Source organism: Haliotis rufescens, unplaced genomic scaffold (assembly GCF_023055435.1).
Source record: "Haliotis rufescens isolate VD_foot unplaced genomic scaffold, xgHalRufe1.0.p SCAF_3, whole genome shotgun sequence".
In the NCBI taxonomy this organism is placed as follows: Eukaryota; Metazoa; Mollusca; class Gastropoda; order Lepetellida; family Haliotidae; genus Haliotis; species Haliotis rufescens.
In genome coordinates this window covers 48,634,499-48,656,344 of record NW_025964001.1, presented here as the reverse complement: position 1 = coordinate 48,656,344, position 21,846 = coordinate 48,634,499, and the positions used below count along the sequence as shown (strand labels likewise).

The following is a 21,846-nucleotide window of genomic DNA, read 5'->3' as shown; positions in this document are numbered from 1 at the left end:
TTTTGTTTTAATAATAAATATGTCTTCCCTGTAGACTCCTGGAATATAATCCTTGGTAATACATTGTTTGTGTTCAACACGTGTTTCACTGTTTGACTTGATTATACATGTCGGGCATTGGTGCCTCATGTCAAAGAAAATTGTCTAAAGTAGACCCTCTCAAGTATTGTCCTTCCTGCATCATTAAGGACAGGTTTTCAAAGTGTTTGTGGGATAAATGTTGTAAAGAATGTGAGCACTTGTCTTCTATAAACTTTAACTTTCTATCTTCGTGCGTTAGCGAAGCGGACTGCTGACCATCGCTACAAGCAGAGAAGGTCATCGGGTGGATCCTTGGACCCTGCACCCTCCACAACAGGCCCTGGGGGTGGCGAGTCGGCCACACCCAAGAAATCAGTTGATAAAGACCCGCTTCAGTCAACTTCTGTTTTCGACAAGACACATGAGCGTTCGCCTGCTGATGATACTATCCGCACGTCAATCGGTTGATCGAGAGCGTCACTCAGCCTCCCGAGTTACGACGGGACCGGGTGGTGACGAGGACCATGAGGGGACTACGGTCCCCTGTCGGTCCGTATCTCGTTCTACCAACGACTATAGGGACGTTGTGCGGGACCACAGTGGACACAGAAGTCGTTCCCGTTCAAGTTGGGACGACAGGTGGAGTGCTATGTCGACAGACAGTACACGAAACCAGGGCATTCATCGCCTTCGTGGTCGTCAGAAGTACTATTCGGACGATAACTACGATGGGGATCGTAGTACTTCTACAGTTAGAGATCGTAGCCCTCGTCCCCACTGGGACGTGCGACGTTCTCGCAGGGAGTTTCTGGGAGTTCATCGTCGTAGTGAAGATAATGACAGAACGACGCCCTCGTCTCCCTTTCATATCAATGTCCATCTTGGTCTCAGATGGGATTTTTTAGCGAAAAATCAACTTCCTGGCCAAGATTCTAGAATGTGCAACGGGCCTTTCGTAGGGACATGCCTCGACATGCAACATGCAAGAGACAAGCAAGAGGGATTCGGACAGGAAAGGTCGCCAGGTCTCCTTTTCCAAGTATTCCAGAGGGGGAAAGAGCCGTCGTTGCAGTCTCCCCCGGTGACACTACCTAGGTAGGGGGGAGACTTCATCACTATGCCCACAGGTGAGCTTTCCTCAACGACCCTTACGTTCAGAACATTTTGACAACAGGCTACGCCCCACGCCTGAGATCGACGCCACCACTGACATCATCCCCGACATTCCACACTCCACCAACGGATCGACTGACGGAGGCCATCAATTCATTGGTGGAAAAGGCGGCAGTACTTTGCCTAGGGATATCGGCACCATCGCCGGGGTACTACTTGCCCATTTTTCTAGTACCCAAGAAAAACTCCACAAAGATGCGGCTTATTTTCAATCTCAAAAAGTTCAACGCAACATACCTCCAACAACCTGATACATTCACCATGATATCCCTCAGCTCTCCTCGTCGGATGATATTACCGAACGACTTCCTTGTCTCGATAGACCTATCTCCATGATCTCGTATCTCCATCATAGTACTTCCAGAAGTACCTCCGATTGGTATACCCAGGTATTCATTACCAGTGGGCGGCCCTCCCGTTTGGAAATTCTATGGCCCCATGCTTTTTCACACAGATCATGAAGACGGTTGTAGAATGTCTCCATCGGCAGGCGATCAGGGTCGCCTTCTACCTAGACGACGGGCTCCAAGTTCACCAGTTCACAGAAGCCCTTCAAGGAGAGTTAGCGACCACCCTGAGTCTACTACGGTACTTTGGGTGGATCGTCAACCTACAACAGTCGGACTTCGTACCAACTCGGGATCTACAGTACATCGGGATACGCTTCCAGACGGGGGTCAATCAAGGTACCTCAAGACCGTTGGGACAAGCTTGTCAGCAGCGTTCAGAGACTTCTACATGCCCCGGCGTCGGTGCACACGTGGCAGGAAGTCCTCGGTCTGTTGACATCGGCCCAAGACCTGACTCGCCGAGGTCATCTTCAACTTTGTCCGCTGCAGAGATGGCTGTACCGCCACCTGGAGTTTCCAAATCTCCTGGTTCCACTTCCGGCGCAGCTACGTTGTCAGCTGGAGTGGTGGCTCCAGCTGTCAAACGTTTGCAAAAGTCTTTATGAGCGTGCCTCCGTTCATATTACACCTATTCGTAGACGCAACATTTGAAGGCGCACTTTGGGGACGACCAAGCTGCCGGGCTGTGGTTGCCAGAAGAAAAGGTCCTCCACATCAACTGCCTCGAGATGGAGGCAGTGATTCAGGCGGTCGAGTTCTGGACACCTCGACTCCATCGGAAACAGCTGATGATACAGTCAGACAACTCCACAGTCGTCCACTGCATCAACAAACAGGGAATGACTCGGGTCGGCGGCCCTTCTGGACCGGAAATTCAGGTTCTTCGTCCTCGTTGACGACTTGGACATGGGCGTACACGCCTGTCACATCCCGGGAGCCAAGAATGTGATAGCCGACGCCCTGTCGAGACCATCAAGGCCATCTCCCACAGAGTGGATGATCCATCCGACAGTCTTTCATCTGCTGACAGATCGACTCTGGTTGCCCAAGTAGATCTCTTCGCAACCCGGTACAACAACCGCCCCTCTCGATTCATGTCGCCGGTTCCAGACCTACGGGCATGGGACCACGACGCTCTAGCGATATCGTGGGAGGGTCTAGACGCTTACGCGTTTCAGCCAACGTTGCTGTTACCATACTGATGAAAGTTTGTCAAACGGCCAACCTACGTCTGCTTTTGGTCGCGCCTTCTTGGCCGGCCAGAACGTGGTTCCCGGAACTTCTTCAGATCATCGATCACTCACCGTTCCCGTTGCCAGATCGAGACGACCTCCTTCTTCATCCTCACACCGACGACTTGCATCTGGGGAAAAAGAACTTCCAGCTTCACGCCTGGGTTTGCTTAAGACCAAGCTAATGAAGAAAGGATATTCAGCTAACGCGGCAGCGCTTGTCTCGTCGGCACATCGAGTTACGACTCGTAAGCTGTACGATGACAAGTGGACCACTTTCTCCATTTTCGCCAGGTCTCATGGCTTCAACCCGGCTGTAGCAACCCCACCACAGGTGGCGGAGATCCTAGTCTATCTCTGGTCATCTCACGCCAAAGACCCGGGTTCGATTCCCGACATGGGTACAATGTGTGAAGCCCATTTCTGGTGTCCCCCGCCGTGATATTGCTGAAATAATGCTAAAAGCGGCGTAAAACCATACTCACTCACTCCGGTCATCTTGGCGTCTGAAAGGGTCGACGATCTTGACTTATCTGGCAGCTTTGGCTTCAGTGGTGCCGTCTCCTACGGGTGACAAGCTCACTAAAGTACCGCAGTTGCAGAAGATTCTACGTACCTTCATGGTTGAAGATCAGTCACGTAAATTCACGTCAATGTCGTTCTGCGCAACCTGTCTAGTCAGACTTACGAGCCTCTAGATCAGGTCGCGTTCGACTTATGGTCTCAGAAAACGGCTTTCCTTCTCTGGAAGTGTATCGGAAATACATGCCATTGACGTAGGTCGGATTACGTTCGATCAGCTTAGCCATGGCAACGTCCATCTTGGTCAACATTTTCAACGGCTGTTCATACCACTCTCAACCAATGCAAAGAAAGATATAACACATAATACTCTCTCCTTTTGGTTGAGAGCGGTCATTCTCAGAGCTTATGAGGCACAAGGACTCGCACCTCCCACCTCTTCTCATCTGCACGAAGTTCGAGCCATAGCTTCAACATTAGCACTCCACAGTAATTGTTCGCTGCAAGCTATTATGGAGGGCTGCTTTTGGAGATCTACTTCAGTGTTTGCTTCACATTATCTCAGAGATATCGCAACAGAAGATGTTGAAGGACTCAAACAGTTTCGTCCACTCGTGGTGGCACAACAGATCTCCCAGAAAAGACAGTGAATTTGTGCTTTATTCACTTTGGACTTTTTGCTCGACACTTCGTGCCAGATAACAGGTTACAATAAAAACTGTTGGTAAATGGATGCATTCTTATGTTTTTTGTTGTGTGCAGTACTTTGGCTTTTTTATTATGGTTATTCGGTGTATGCATCGTCTTCCCATACTTTATAGTACTGCTCGTATTTTTTAGTTACCTTGTATACTGCGAGTTGCTCTGTGACTAAATTATGCGCCGACCACACTTCAATTGCAGTTCAACTGACGTGTGCAGTTGTCCTGTCGCATCGATAATTAGTTGTGTGTTGAAGAGCATTAACCATGCTATTTTTAGTTACCTTGTCTACGGCGAGTTGTTCTGTAACTAAATTATACGTCAACCACACTTCGATCGCAATTAAACTGACGTGTGCAATTGTCCTGTCGCATCGATAATTAGTTGTGTGTCGAAGAGCATTAACCATGCTATTTTTTAGTTACCTTGTCTACGGCGAGTTGTTCTGTAACTAAATTATACGCCGACCACACTTCGATCGCAATTCAACTGACGTGTGCAGTTGTCCTGTCGCATCGATAGTTACTTGTGGGTCGAAGAGCATTAACCATGCTGTTTTAGTTACCTTGTATACTGCGAGTTGCTCTGTAACTAAACTATACGTCGACCACACTTCGATCGCAGTTCTACTGACGCGTGGCAGTTGTCCTGTCGCATCGATAATAAGTTGTGTGTCGAAGAGCATTAACCATGCTGTGCATTCGTGATAAACAACTTGTCTCGTCCGTGCATCTGGTCGAATGTTCTATTGTCACTACAGGGATGAGGAACTTGGTACATTCGATGTGAAAGAGGTCACTTCCTGATTACTTTCCCGACCCTCCTTCCAGTGTTCTGTCGAATTCTACCCGTCTTACCTCGGAAAATGCATCAAATTACTTGAGCACCATGATTTAAAACATGAAAAGATTTAGAAATATCTGTAGACGCCTTGTTTACAGTACAAATGCTTTGCAAATCCTGCTATCAACTGAAATCTGCCGGACGCCGATTTCATCACATGATTTTGATTAGACTATGTATAGACTCGTTAGTCCAGATGGTAATATGATAGAATCTGATGTACTATAACTTCTTTTAAGTAGTATATATTGATAGTGACACTAAACAAGTTTTCTTTTACATTTTACTTATTTCTGGTTGGCAGAATTAAGAACCTAATGCTTTTCACTTTTAAAAATTTGTTTTCACATAATCAATTTTTCAAAGTCATCGGATTTGTAAACCAATTTTTGAAATAAGCTTTGGTTTCGGTAATTGTGTTTTATGGTACCCTGACACTGTGGAACTTTGATGATGCTATCATACAATGGTTTGTTTGGTAAACACTCCTTGATATACCCAGTAGCATATTGCTGACTGTGGCATAAACAATAAAGATAATATGACTTTTAGATGTGACTTGACCTTGCAGTTATTTAATTAGTTATGTTCAACATGTTTTCCAGAGGTTGCTTGTGGAATAGTAAAGATTTAGATCTACATTCTACATGATGACTCTAAACAACTTTTTTGTGATGTTCTGTAGGAAAGCTGACCGTGAAAAGGAGAAAGAAAGAGAAAAACAGCTGGCTGCTCCAGATGCTTATTACAAGTTAGTACATCACAATTTTATCAACGATTTCATACTATGCGCCCTTGGCAGGCAAATTTTGAAAAATTGTAACCTCGTTCTAAATTTGGATATTTTTTCTCTTATTTTCTTATTTTAACATTGTATTTGAACATTATATTTTATGTAACAATTTTTAATTACATGTTAACATGTGTTAAAGCCTCTTCGTCAGTATTGATCCTGTAATCTGTGAAATACAAGTCACCTCAACCAAAATGTTTGAATTTTTTAACTTTTTAACTTATCCTGCATAACTCCTTTATGCAATTTCATGCTGTTTTTTGACAGAGTGACAATCTGTGAGAGGTCCAGCTGCTGAAGAAGTTGATCCAACCAGTTGTCTGGCAGTACCCTAACACAGTCGGCACATGATCGGGAAGCGTCACATAGTACAGCTTTGTCAGTCTACAGCCTTTGTCCGCCTACAGGAACAGATGTGTATTCTGTGGATTAAAGCTCTACTGATTTCCAGCATCCTTTGCTTATTTATTTCAACATCGTTTGAACTTGTATTGTGTTGTTTTTATGGTTTGTGACTTTTTATGTGATTATAACGTTATTCCGCTTGTTTGTGGCTGTAGTCACGGTAATATTACGGGCGTATTCTTACTCCATCCAAAATTTTGAATTCTCCACCTGGCCACGATTTTGTGTCTTGCGTTCTGGATTCTTTTACTTGGCATGGGTAAGACATTATTGTGTTTTACGTAATGTTTTGTGTGTGTTTTAAGCGTTGCTTTACACCACTTTTGCATAATTTTGAGCTTTTATAAACTCTTGAGTCCTGCTTCACCAGTGCCTTTGAATGAGATGGACTTTCATCCGGCCATCTTATCTCATGCTTCGCCCTCTGTTACTACATTTCAACGCAGCTCCAAGTCTTCTAGGTCTCGTCACCGGTCTCTTAGCCGCTCACCCATGCGTCACAGAGATCATGATTATCGTCCTGACTCCTCGTAGGGATCCTTTCTACCCAACTACGACCCTCCTTCTCCAGAGTTCGTCACTAATCTCAGACTGAAGCAGGTTGCTGACTGGTTGACAGACCACCGTCTCTGGCCCCGATGTAGAGAAGAAAGTCACAATCTGGTCCAACCTTATGTCTCTGCCTCCTGACCCCATGTTGACTGTTCTCACCTTGGTGCTGGACAAGGATGAGGTCTTCCAAGGCTACCATCAATCGCATGCCAGATACTGGTTTGTTGACCTCCGAGATCTCGCCAGAGACAACCCCCCCTAGAACTTCCGGTTTGGCCAAACCTCTTGTTACACCCACACAGCAGGTAGCCACATCCGAATCAGGTTTCATCTGCCTGCCTGGCACATCTGCAGAGATCCTTATTGACCAAGGGCTTCTTATCTACGACGGCCAAGACCATTGCTTTGGCCAATCGTCCATCTACATGAGTGAGTGAGTGAGTATGGTTTTACGCCGCTTTTAGCAATATTCCAGCAATATCACGGCAGGGGACACCAGAAATGGGCTTCACACATTGTACCCATCCATCTACATGAGGACTGTATGATGACAAGTGGTGCTCCTCCCAGTCCTTTTGCTCAAACAAGAACCAAGATCCTATGTCGGCGTCACCCCAGTTCTTGGCTAAGTTTCTACTTTTTCTGTGCAGCAAACATCGTTTGAAGGCTTTAACCATCTACACGTACCTGGTCGCCATCAACTCAATTCTCGCCTTTCTGGATGATCACAGAATGACGAAAATCCCAGAACTACAGGCCTTGCTGCACTCGTTTCGTCTTGATGACCAGAAAGCCAAGTGCAGACAGTGAAGCAGAGCTCTTGTTATGCCAGGTGCAGTCTTCCTTGACGACATTGATTCTTCGAGACGCCGAGCAGGCCCGTCTAACTCTCCGGTGTTTATCACCCCTGATTAGAGGGCTCTACTGTATTTTGCATTCACTTGTTTTGGTCAGTTTCTAATTTGGGGCAAACTGTCTCATTCTATTACTGTCACTTTTCTGGGTCTTCCTGTATTCTTCACACTCTCATTTCCTTCTGACAGATCTGGTCATGGATTTTCCGGTCATCACTCTGAATGCGGTGCTGGTTCATCAGACCTTTATGAGGGTTTACGATGGATCACATCTCAAGGCATCCCCACCTGCCGTTCTGTCTGATAAAGATGCATTAAGGAGTAATGCAGGATAAGTTAAAATTTTATTAAAATCTAAATCTTTTTTACATTTGTACACTTATCCTGCATTACTTTGCCTAAAGTACCCTCTCCCTTCACTATGCTAGCTCCCCACAAAGTTTCAGATGTTATGTTTGAAATTGTAATGTGCTCTTATGTGACATCATCGCTTCCGGGTCACGTGCCAACTAGGTAAGGGTATACTGCCAGACAACTGGTTGGAGCAACTTCTTCAGCAGCTGTACCTCTCACACATTGTCTTTCTGTCAAAAACAGCAGTAAATGCATTAATGCAGGATGAGTATACAAAATTCTACTATATCTTAGAGATACCTTTAACAATAACAAAACGGCTCTGGGATAGTACTAATTTCCATCCCAGCTATTTTGGACTATTTACTGACATTAGCTGCAAACTTAGGGTCGAATATTGTCCTTTGAAAAGTCTAAATATATCCCTGTAGGTTTACAGGCTAGTAGAATAATGGCTGCACATAGTTATCAAGCAACTAAAATGGATGGGATTGACTTTGTTGTGATTGACTGATAGTATATCATTATACACCAATAATGTGCATTAGTGCTCACATTTGTAGTCACTGGTTTGCTTGAACCACACTCAGTGATTTATTCTGTTCTGATAAAGCTGGAATACTGTTGCATCATTCCTTATATATTAGAATCGATTGAGGCATATAGATCCTGGCAAAATACTCATATAACTTCATATGTTAAACTATATTCTTCACTGTTGTCTCCCTTTGTGTTTCAGGCGACTTGCTGCTTTGCATGAAGGGCCATCAGGGGGCGCCAACTATAACTATGGAATGTCCTACTCGTACACACCAACAGCAATTAAGGCTATCCCACCACAGTACCGTGGACTGTCTCGTGTAGACTGTGACATTGCCATGAGGCTCGAGAAGCTAAAAGAAAAGCCACTGAGTATGTCAAATTACAGAACTTTTTTTTTTTCAAAAGTCATTCATATTCATGGACCAAACCACTCTTCAAGGCCAAACAATCACTAAATAGTCCTGTGGTCAAATGGTCTAATGATTTGAAAAAAATGTAAATATTTCTACTAGATTGATAATTTGTCATAAAAAGCCATATGCTAAATGCATTCTTACTTGAAGATTAAATCAAATGAATAATACATCGAGGATGGGTAGCTCAGTGTTAGAATTGTACACACATGAAACAATGTGTAGGGATCTGTTTTGGTATCCTTGCTGTTACAGTCTGAGCTAATAACTACAATCCCAGACTTGGCTATAAGCATCATTTTCTGTAGATTTTGATGTTCTACTAGACTAGCCTACTAGACCGAAGAGATTTTATGAGACTCAGACTTTGGACTAGTGACTAAATATTGTTTGAATATTTCTAAAAGCTGCATAAAATAACTCCACTGGGGGAGGTTATGCATTATGTCGTAGATTTTTTTATGCCTTGGAAGAATTTGGATAGGTGAGTCCACTCTGGTCAGTTAACAAGGGACTCATTATTTGGATAATAGTTAATGAAGTGCAAATGTCCGGATAAGAAAGGTTCCACTGTATAATCTCATACAGCAAGGGAATCATTCCATTATACATGTTGTAGTCCTCCCTTTATGAAGATGCTCATGTGCTTCAAATGCTGGTTTCTATGGAGAATGATTGAATTTATTATGTATTTTTATGTATTCTATGCTTTTCAGATCAGCCAGTCTATAGTGACCGAGACATTACTGACAGACTCTCGAAGCTTAAGGGAGCTCGCATGAACCCTAGTGCTGCTGCTGTTGCCAAGAAACCAGTATGTACATAGTGTTGAATGAATCTTGTCATCAAATCCATCATTGAACATACTCCACAACTTCAATTTCCTTAAAGATAAGAAGCCTTCAATTTTGACTATTGCTTATCTAAACTCATTTCCTAAAGGTAGTGGAAGCTTCCTGAACTGCATTACTGGAGAACAGAAAAAACCCAGCTCACACGAACGCGCCCCTGTTCTGCACATACGCACCAGAAATACATGACCAAGCTGGTATACTTGTTACTCTCTCATTTTCCCGCCAACTGCGCTTTGTATTTTGTTTGTTTGTTTGTTGTTTAACGCCACACTCAGCAATATTCCAGCTATATGACGGCGGTCTGTAAAATAATCGAGTCTGGACCAGACAGTCCAGTGATTGACAGCATGAGCATCGATCCACGCTGCTCGGATCGATGACATGTATCAATTAAGTCAGCGAGCTTGACAACTACGTCAATTACGTGCTTCTCAAGCACACAGTGCCTGCTTGAAATGACCAAGTGTGCGCCTCTACCAATTCATTCTCTTTCACAGAGCTTTATAAGGCTATAGTAAATGAGGGCCTATCGCGTGTAAGATAGGATAAGTATATAAATATACAATTTATATTAAAATTTCCAAACTGTATAGACTACAACCGTGAGATATGCATAAGGAAGCTGGGTCTAGACAGTCTAATTTTGAATTTGTTTTAGAATTTTGAAAACTGTCTAGCGTCTAAAAGACATGAACTCGTAAGGGGGACAAACACACGATTAACCGGTGTTAATGATCCCGATACGTTACTCAAACGAAACAGTATGAGATCTGGTATACATGCCGAACATTTTTTCCTGTATGTCATTGTACATATAGAACAGCTGCGTAGCTGTAAACGCATAGCAAAACGGCAGACGACTTAAAATCGATCCTGAAAGGACATCAATTCTTCAAACAAAACACAGCAACTATCTCCCACAGACCATAGAGTGAGTTAGGTTTGGTAACTCTTTTAACGTTTCCTCATGGTTATCAAACACGTTCGAGTGTATGAAGCGAACCAAAGGGAGAAGAGGAACGATGTACAATATTCCATAGCAATGGACCTTTGAACCCAAACCCTACATCACAGATACCTGAGGCAGAGGTGAGCGGAATAAAGGTTCTACCAATGTATTCTCTTTCTCATCGCCACTGTGTGGCGACGTGTTTGAACATCACAGAACTGTTTTTCCTGCACCAAGTTGTTGAGTATCCTAAATAATATGGGAAAAAAGGACAAACAACCTCCTGCTTGTAAAGAATGCAGACGTACCTATTCCACGTTTGGATCCCCACTCATTATGTTGCGACTGTCAGGGACAGTGCACCCTAGGTTCCCGATGTGCAGAATGTCATTCCCTAACTAACTTGGCTTTTAAAGTTTACCTGCATCGTTGTCGTCATCGTATTGCCGATCGCCGTTCCAAAGCTGGGGATCCCAAAGCTAGTACCAGCTGATCACGCCCTGAAGACAATCCTGTCGAACCTGTAATTTCTGCCACAGACAAGACCCTCTCGGACAGCTTCCTTACAGGCGATTTGTCGACTCATGACCTGCCTACTACTCCAAACAAGAACATACCCAGGTCAATGTGCGCTCAGTCTATCTGACCAACCCAGGTCCCGCTCTCGTTATACCAGCAACCGATTGATCCCTCTCTTGGATTCGGCTCGCTCTACTACCCCGGGGGCTAGAGATACAGCAGTTGATATGACTTCATCGCACTTCATTTTAGATCATCACACTTCGGTGCGGCGTTCACCCTCCAAGACGCCAGATCGGCACTCCCTCTCCCACGATCCGCACTCTTATTCCAAGGATCGGCGTTCCTGCTCCCAGGATCGAGGTTCTCGCTCACAGGATCAGCATTTTCGATCGAGTTACCATGCTCGCTCCTCGGCTGATATCGAACGCTTGCGCCATGATTGTCATCATTCCTGCTCCCAATCGTCTCAATTGACCACCCGTCAGACTGTTCTCTCTACGGCAGAGATTGGTCATCCGTCGTTGAGTATCACCATACCAGCTATCCTCACTGGACCTTTTCGGCTGTTGATCCTGGTATCCAGGCTCAACCAACTGACAGTTCCCACCCGTCAGGCGTACTTGATGATCTCTCGTCAACGCCTTCCTTGGTTGGGAGTTTTGAACCAGTGCATGGATGCATTGGATAGCTGATCAATTGCAGTTACAGCGACCCACTTTGGCTACAGATAGGTTCTCCGGAATCGCAGTTCCATCGGCTAGTTCTTCCAAGATCATGCTGCCCACCAGACTGGTCTTACTGGACATTAACTCTAACCTAGATACGGCTTTCGCGTCCTTTCGTCAACTACGGGAACATCTCCATATCCCCCGCTTCATCCTTGAAGACACAGGCACTCATGGTATGTCTACTACGGTCGCCTCCCCTGATATTGACAGTGACGTTTCTACTCTGTCTCAGAAGCGTTCAACCTTGTCTTACATGGTTGAAGATCGGGACCTAACGCACAGTCCACCGAACCCTCCCGCTCGTGTCTACTATTTTGTCAGCCATGGACGCGGTCTCTGTCTCTCTCTCCACTCATTCCCAAGAAGAGGCCTTTACTCGGGGATTAATCAACCTTACACAAGACAAGCTTACGCAGATTTTGGACCTCCTCACTCACCATGCCAGCTCCATGATGGCTCTTCGTCTCCGTGGTGTGCTGCAACATTCTTCCTGGGATGACCAAACTGTATCAGCGACCCTGGTCTTCCCGCTCCTTATTTGCTGATGCGATACAACAGGTCGCATAGGACGTGCAGAGGGGTTCTAGCCTTCAGGTCACGGTGGACATGCTGCGTCTCCAGAAAAGACAATTGGAGGATCAACAGAAAAAGGATCGCTACTATCCCCAATTTATTCCTGCCCAGCACGATTTATGTGACTCGGGATGTTTGCAAGCAATAGGACCATGCTCGCAGACCCCTTCGTGAGGCAGCTGCTTTAACAAGGGTATCGATTACCGATGAATGCACTGCCACCTACGACGAGGCGCCATCCCCATCAGAGAACGTATCCAGCAAGGCAGCTTCCAACATTGATCGACACTGTAGGTACATTACTAGCAAAAAACGCTATCGAATGTCTTGGCGCACTTTCTGCGACCCCCAGATTTTATTCACCCATTTTTCTTGTCACCAAAAAGGACAGTTTAAAACTACGGCTCATTTTCAACATGAAGACTTTCAACACTATGTACCTCGAAACACCACCACATTTTCACATGATGTTTCATCACGTTCCTTCGTACGCTCGTTCATCCCGGCGATTATATGGTCAGTCTCGGTCTCCAAGACGCTTATCTGCACCTTCCCATCCATCGTGAGCAGCGTCACTTCCTCCGGTTCGTTTTTCAAGACCACCATTACCAATGGAAGGTGCTCACGTTTGGAATTTCTTCGGCCCCCTGGCTTTTTACCCTCCTGACCATCACAAAGTTCCTACATCCTCGCGGGATCGTGTTCGATTCTTATCTAGACGACTGCATTCAAGTTCCCGCAGATGCCGACTTCCTCCCTCTACAACTCGCCTTCACAATGTGTCTTCACAGACAACTCGGCTGGCTAATCAACGAACAAAAGTCGGAACTCATTCCCACCCAACGTCTCCAATTCATAGGAGCCCGTTCGACACTCAGCAAGGTCTGATGTTCGTTCCCCACGACCAGTGGGTGAAGATTCCACGTCTCGTACCGTTAGCACTCAAACAGCCGCTTCGACTGCGCCAATGGCAACAACTCCTGGGCCTCCTAACATCTGCGCAGGTGCTCAATGTACGGGGTCGACTTTATTTGCGACCTCTTCAATGTTTTCTCACTCAATTTATCAGGATCAACGATTGTCACATGCCGATCTCTCTACCGCTCAATCTCTACCCTCATCTTAAATGGTTGCTGGTCGCGGCAAGCGTTTGCGACGGGGTCTCCTTGATGCCATTCTTCCCGTCCCTCCATCTGTTCGTCGACGCAAGTAGCAGGGCAGTGGTCCGATGTAGAACGTTGCCTTCACATCAACAATCTCGAGTTCAAGGAAGCAATTCTCGCAATTTGCATTGGTCAAACCTCCTCCGGTCCTCCTCCCTCATAATCCAGTCCAACAACACGGCGGTAGTGTGGTCCATCAACAGGATGTGATCAATGAAGTTGATGTCCCTACTCCCACTTGCTCTCGAGTTCTTTCATCTCATCGACTCCCTCAATATACATGTCCGCGCTCGGCACATTCCAGGGATATCCAATGTTATAGCAGACTCCCTGACCCGACCAGACAGACCATCACCAACCGAGTGGTCTCTTCATCCAACAGGCGCCTTTATGACCACAAATGGATGGCTTTTGACACTTATTGTCGTGCTTGTGATATTTCCACTCCTACCTCAGTTTTGCTTCAACAGATTGCCGAATATTTACATTACCTGTGTTTGACTCGGAAACTTCGTGGATTCACGTTGGCAACCTACACAAGACCAAATAGCGTTCATTCCAATTTGGAATGAACGTTGAAATGCTTTGGAAAGATCGCTCATTCCAAACTTTCCAAAGCTTGGAAAGATCGATCTTTCCAGAAAATCCAAATTGGAATGGCAACATTTCCAAACATTTCCAGTGTTGGAAATTCCAACACTGGAAATGTTTGGAATGGTTTGGAATTGTTTGGAATTGTTTCGAAATATGGTTAGAAGGAACAAGTTAAAATATGTTTTATCAGTAATTTGAACAATAAAAAGACTATGAATTAGGGGCTTTAGGGGTTGCTTATATAGTAATTTTGAAATTTTGAGATTTGGAAAGAATGCCAAGAGTGGGTGGGGGACGAACTAAGGGAGCTGTGTGTGTTGGGTGGTTGTTAGATAAGGTAGTTTTGGTTTTATTATTTTATTTGGGGTTTAAATGCGACTAATTAGTCCTGTTTTAATTAGGTATAAACCTAAGGCTTTGAATTTTTCTAATTTATTTTGTGGATTTAGAATTGATTCTAGTGTAAGTCCGGTTTTAAGATTTAGGGTGGTCTGTAGTGTTGTTCGGTGTGTTTGGTAGTGTGTGCAGTGAATGAGTACGTGTTCTGGTGTTTCTTGTTGTTTGCAATGTGGGCAGTTTCCTGTTGTGTAGATTAGCTATTTTACGGTGATTATTTAGTTTGGTGTGGCCTGTTTGTAGTTTAGTAATTATTCTGTCGATTTTTTTGGATGGGTGTAGTATTTTTGGTTTATTTAGGTTTTTTTTGAGTACTTTCCTGATTTGGCTATTTAAGTTTTGGTATATATTTTGCCACTTTTTGTTGATTTTTTGTTTAGTGAGACTTTTGATTTCTGATTTTGAGCTGGGTAAGTTTAAGCTTATTTCTGGGAGTTAAAGGGATAATTTTGCTGCTTTATCTGCCTTTTCATTTCCAAAGATTCCTACGTGGGTGGGGGTCCAAATGAACTCTATTTGTTTACCTGCCCTAGTTAAGTTGTTTGAGCTATTGAGTATTTGATTTATTAGTTTGGGGTGGTTTTTAGTGTTTTTATTTTTGAGGGCTTGTAGTCCACTGAGGGTGTCGGTTAGGATGAGGATTTTTTGTTGTTTTTTAGATTGCTGATTGTGTAGTGCTGAGACAACTACAGACTGATATAGAAGATTTAACGTGCGCTTTCGCACACGGGCCTGGCCGGACCATTTAGTGTATTCCGAAAATGGTGAAAGTGGTGTGTGCAACCCAAGAGGGGGCTTTTAGGGGTTGCTTATATTGAATTTTTGAGATTTTTAAATTTGGAATAAATGCCGAGGTGGGTGGAGGAGGGAACTAAGGGAGCCGGGTGAGGTGGGTGTTTGTATGTTTATTGGATTTTGGATTAGTAGATTAATTAGTTTTTAGATGCGCTTAATTAGGTCTGTTTTGATTAGGAATACGCCTATGGTCTTGAAGTTTTGTAGTTTATTTTGAGGGTTAAGTATTTCATCTAGAGTAGGAACCTTATTTAGATTGAGGGTGGTTTGTAGTGTGGTTTCGGGTTGTTTGCAGTGGGGGCAGTTGCCTGTGGTGTGTCTTTTAAGTTTTTTTTAAGGTGGTTATTTAGGTTCGTGTGTCCTGTTTGGAGTTTTGTAATTAATCTGTCAATTTTTTTAGAGGGGTGTAGGATTTTAGGTTTGGCTAGTGGTTTTCTGAGCACTTTTTTGATTTGGCTATTTGAGTTTTGATATTGATTATGCCATTTTTTGGTTATTTTTTGTTTGTTTACACTTTTAATTTCTGATTTTGAGATGGGTAGGTTTAGGCTTATTTCTGGTATTTTAAGAGATAATTTAGCTGCTTTGCCGTAAATTCCTACGTGGGCGGGGATCCACAAGAAGGTTATTTGTTTGCCTGCTTTTGTTAGGTCGTTGGAGCTTTTAAGTATTTGGTTTATTAATTTAGGTCGTTTTTTGGTATTTTTGTTTTGGAGGGCTTGTAGTCCACTAAGGGAGTCGGTGAGAATTAGGATTTTATTGTTGTTTTTAGATTGTTGGTTATGCAGGGCTGAGGTCATGCCCATAAGTTCGGCCGTGAATATAGATTGGTTGTTAGAAAGTCAGTAAGATTGTGTGGATATAACTGGTTGTGTGGTATGGACTCCGAAGCCTGTGTGGTTGGAGATCGGGTCTAAAGATCCGTCAGTGTATATGTGACACCCATTTGGCCAATTTTCGTGTATGTATGCAAGTGTGATGGTTTTAGCTATGTTTGGGTCGGTTTGTTTATTTATTTGGTTAGCTAGTGTTGTGTCTGTTTTGGGTATTTTGAGTTTAGGGGTGAAGATATTTATTTTTTGCAGTTTTGTTTAAGATTTTGAGTTTGGTGTTCATTGAGGTAGTTAGTTATTCTTTGGGATATTGGGGTGAGTAAGGGGTGTTTGCAAGCTAGAGTTTGGTTTCTTGGGCTAATGTTTTGGTTAATTATGAGACAACTAATAGGTCTCAAGATTAAGTATTCGGCTGGATGGCAGCTGCCATTTAATTACAAAACAGACAGTCGTCTAGACGGCTCACATGTAAGTGCGCCGACATGTGCCTAAGATCATAAAATGGACAATCTTTGGTAACATCTGATTTATTGTTGTCCCATGCCAGAGCTGTGAATAATTCTGTTCATTGAACAATTGGAATTCAGGAAGTTATCAATAATTGTTTTACTTAACATAAGATAAGATAAGTTGTTTACAACATAATATTATGATGTCAGGACGTACTACAGTCAAAACCATATATTTTAAAATCAATTTAATGACAGACTATAATTTCCAAGTACCGATTAGCAAATCAATGAGGTATCAGTTTCACCACATGTGCACAGACCGCCTATACTTATATATATATATATTTTTGATAACTATTCTCCAGTTAAAGTCCTATCCTCTTATAAAAAAAATCTGTGAGGGTGATCATCATTAACAAAACTCATTCTCGTCAAAGAATACAGAACAAATAAAGAATCAGATGCATACATTTATTGCCATGCTTCATTCATCACGAAGTAGATTTACATACATTTGTGAATAGCACTTAAACTGTGATAATGAATTTTACCATTGTCCATATTATATTATAAATATTAACCATAATATGGATTTCCGAATATATAAACGACTCCAAACGTTGATATTTCAGACAAAAACAAAGTCAGCTGTCTTTTAACGTTCAGGGGAAAAGGGTTTGCTTTCATAATTGAACATTTGTTTTCACCAAAGGACAATCAAATCAAGCCAAAAACAGTAAAAATACACATATATGGTTAGCGACCGTCATTTTACAGCGAGGGGGGAAATTCGTCCGCTCTAACTGCCTTCACAAAAACATTCAAGCCCTTAATTACTGAGGCAGCTGTGACGTAGTAGCATTACATTCGCTGCATTTGCAGCATATAAGATGTGTAATCTGTGGAGTGACTAAAGTAATATTACGGCTGAAATCTTACTTGCATGGTTGGTTTAATAGAAAACTTACGGTTTAATAACATAATTGTTATATAATGTTTTTAGGTTTGGTTTATAAAGACAAGAGAAGATTTTTTATACATATAAAACTGGTTGAAAATACAGCTGAACAATAGAAAAAGAAAAATAGGAGTTGTGAATAGTGACAAATTTAAATTACATCACCGTGTCAATAATTATTGATTGATTCCGTCAAACAACTGTCAAACCATTTATTGCCATGTACGTACATGTACACAGGAAGTCGGCGCTGTCAGAGGCTCCAGGTAAATAAACATCGTGGTTTTATGAGGGCAGATCAGACGAACCGTGAACCAGGGGCATGCGACGTAAGTACACCTAAAGGTGGTAGAACCAAGGTATTGTCTCTTGGACTGGCTAATTGACCGTACGTATAATTGGTAAATATATTTGTTTTGACACCCGTGTTTCATGCGCATCCCGGCTCATAAGCAGAATACAGACAAATGAGGCTCCGTGATCAGCGGAGCGTGAACAACATGGGTGCCGCCTTTCGGCCGTACCGAACAGTCAAGCTGCGATCTCGGAACTGAATCCAATTGCAAGCGGAGACAAGATTACTTCCCTTACCCAAACATGATCGTTGCTCAGAAATGTTCAAATCTATCTTCAGTAAATCATGAAATTAATGCGAGCATGACATCTAGCGAAAAATGCGATCGTCAGTCCCTCTGATTATTTTAATATGTTTCATTTCATCATGATAAAAAAGTTAGTCACTTATAAGGTTACCACGTTGAAAATGGAAACGATCGTTAACAAAAACAACAAAATGTATTCTCTCATCACTCAGCCTAACAGTGATATAACTGCAAATTAAACAATCAAGTACGCTAAAGTATTACACATGGTGGGTGGAGGACCAGGGGCACTTTGAGTTGACAGGTGTCATCAGCTGGTCAAGTAACATCACGGTTTGTATATTCATGTTGATTGGACAGTCTAGACTGGCGCCAACTAATCATGACGGTGTCTTCAGAACAGAACAGAACTTTATTTCTCCCAGGTTTAGGCTTACGTGGATAACGGAAAATTTTGTTTAAGTGATAGCACATTTGTAATTTAATCTAATATACTTTCCTTGATTGATTATATGGCTGCCGTCGTAGATCCGGATGTATCTAAATATGCTCAGTATATACACAGGGTTTATTGTTATACTATTAGGATTAATAGATACAATTGAGTATTTATACCCTTGATCATAAACTTTGATTTGTATGATTTGGGTTATGATTAAATTGACAAAATAAGAAATCATTCCGTGTATATGTGTATTATATATTGTACCCCAATACGTAATTAAATTGTGTATAAATAAGGACACTAGATTAATTACTGTAATTGATTATTTGATAAACATATTCACATTTAGTTGTGTGATATGTCACAGAGGTAAAGCTAATTCATAACAACTAATTGTCCCATTTATTTGGTTTCTATCTTTTATATGAAACAAATGCTATAACATTGGGTGATAAACTTCATTGGCAATAGACGTAGCATATAATTGTCCACATGAACAGTCTACTCTGTTCCAGATATGTTTATTCATTTTGTCAGCATTTAAATCGTTGCATTCCTGGCTCAATGATTCATTTGACGAAATCTTGTTCCCTGTTTTGAATTACCGTCAGATAGTTCCAGAACAATTATAAAATTTTCAGCCCTATGTGTTGCGCATAATTCCAAGATAATTCGAAGTTCATATTCTTGTCCGAACACTTATCAAAATTCATTTATACCTAGTACTATTATGTACATATGTATGTTAGTTCAAATCATAATAATGAGGCCCTCTATATTCTCGAAACGGTCTTTGTTCTACGACAACCGTAAGTCGGTATGGGAAAACAAAATATTTGTTTAATTGTTCAAAGTTCAAAGTCAATGTCATATGATTATAGACAAGGAAGATAAGAAATTAAATATAAAGAGTAGCCACTTTAAATGACAGAATTTCTTTTAGTTAAATTTGCTCATGATTTGGTCTTTTCGTGGTACATAGTGCCAAAATACTCTTAATTATTTACTTTCATGTCATTACTAATCTCAGATAAGGTCAAAAGTTGTACAACTTTTAACAGATATGATTATGACATGTTGTATCCAAACATTTCCAAACATTTCCAAACAAATCCAAGCTTGGAAATATGACCTTTCCAAATATTGGAATGGTCATATTTCCAATTGGAATGGTGGTATTTCAAAGTTTTGGATTTTTTGGAATGGATGATATTTTGTCCAGTCCTACCTCGTGGCTATTAACTCCGCTATTAACTTCTGGAGCGAAGGTTTCCACAGTTACAGAGCTACAATCGCTTATCCATTTCTACAAATTAGCCAACCAAGCTGCTCGTTTTCGGTCTCCTTCATGGGACCTAAATGTTATTCTTTAACACCTGGTTTCCGTCGATTACAAACCACTCACGGAGAAGGACTTCGAGACAGTTACGCTGAAGACCATCTTTATTTGGCTTTGGCCACTGCTGCACGGGTTAGTGAAATTCATGCTTTGGATGAAAGAACCAACTTCCAGGACAACCGGACCATCTATTTACAATTCCCCCGCTCTCAGCTATTTTGGGATTGAACGACCATGAAGGCCTTTCCTTGTGCCCGGTTCGACGCTTTGAATATATCCTGGAAGAGACTTTTCACCCCATAGTCAACCGCGTCTAAATCGGAAATTTCTCGTACAACACTATCCTTCTGGCTCAGCTCCATCATTCTGCGAGCGTATACTTTCGCTGGGCTGCCTCCACCTACAACATCCAATCCTCACGAGACTCTTGCGTTTGCTTCCACCATGGCCCTCCACAGTAACTGCACCCTTTCATCCATCATGGAAGGGTGCTTTTGGAAGTCCGCGTCTCACTACTTTCGCGACATTTCAGTCACAGACATACAAGGGCTCCACAAGTTCGGTTCGTTGGTGTTGGCACAACAACTGTCTCGCCCCAGTTCACGCAGAACATAAACTGTTATACTACAAAATCCTTGCGGGTCACAATTGTATATACAGAATATATCATTAAACATTTACATGATGTTACAAACAATTTTCCGGGGCAACTTATAAGACTTATGGGCCAGGCCCCGGGAACATGAAAGTGGTCTTAGCTCAAATTTTGCTAAGCACGAATTTTGTCCTAAGTTTTTAAGATTTTGCTTAGCTAAGATTAGGTCTAAGACTGGATCTTGAACCGGTCTCAGCAAAATCTTAGCTAAGTCTAAGTCTAAGATCGTCGTCATAAGGACACACGCCCATAATATCGCACTACGGTAATCATTGGAGGTTATTTTTCTGACGCACATTTTCCTAAGATCGGAAAAGTGAAGGTTGTGCGAGAATTGCGCTCACTCGGCACTGGATATACCTCCGGCTATAAAATTACGCAGAGATGTAGAATATTAAATTTCCTATCTGATGGTGTACATTTAACTGTAAATATTAAACCGGTTTGAAAAAAAGACGCTGCTATGTTTCGTCCGAGAATTTATTCTGCGTCGAAAACCAGGAAATTTCTCCGTTTTTTGGGCGGCTCGTCCGGTCGGGGTCCCCTAGTGGGTACCACTTCCACATCTGCAGCAGATCCCCTGGCGGCCCTTTGGCTGACCGGGGACTCTGTTCCCGCTTTGCTTTCGCAACTCGTTGACTCCAATCTGGCGGTCTTATCCCAGGATAGGCCGCTGGCTGTTCTGTCCCCGGCCTCTTCGGTGGCCGGGGGCCGGGGGTTCAGAGGCGGGGTCTTTCGGTGCGACGGGGGCTCCCGTGGTCACCGGTCCTTCCCCCGAACTGTTGACTCCGCTATCAGTTAAGGACCGCGTGGCTATGGTTAATGACCCCTTTGAGGACATGCCTAAGCCCCTGCCGGTACCTCGGGGAATCCACAGCTCCGTGGGTTCCGCCGAGGTCTACGAGGAGTTGTCCTACAAGGCTTTCCCCGCTTCAACCTTGTTGCACGGTATTAAGCCTTCCCTGGAGAAAGCCTTTGCGGCAGCCTCCGATCGGGGACTCCTGTTGCCTCCGCCGTCATGGAGAAAGGGTTCATTCCCGGTGCATGACCTTGCCTTCCCCGAGGCCTGTCCCACCGCGGATCAACGCAGTCAATCACTGGAAGCATCGTCTAGTCGGCGCCCGACTCTTGCTGGCGACCGACAACACGACAGTATCCCGTATAATGGTGGACAGTATCCCGTGCCAGGTGCGCGCCTGGCACATCCCCTGTGTGCGGAACGTACTGGCAG

The 21,846-nt window shown here is 43.2% G+C and overlaps 1 protein-coding gene across 1 annotated transcript in view; it reads left to right on the top strand.

Moving 5' to 3' along the window:
• Positions 1–21,846, top strand: part of LOC124149730 (abscission/NoCut checkpoint regulator-like) — an 89,544-nt gene that overhangs the window by 18,130 nt on the left and 49,568 nt on the right. Inside the window, exons 3-5 of the mRNA XM_046521479.1 lie at positions 5,529–5,594; positions 8,541–8,713; positions 9,474–9,571. Coding sequence (XP_046377435.1) covers positions 5,529–5,594; positions 8,541–8,713; positions 9,474–9,571 — 337 coding nt within the window. The remainder of the gene's footprint in view (positions 1–5,528; positions 5,595–8,540; positions 8,714–9,473; positions 9,572–21,846) is intronic.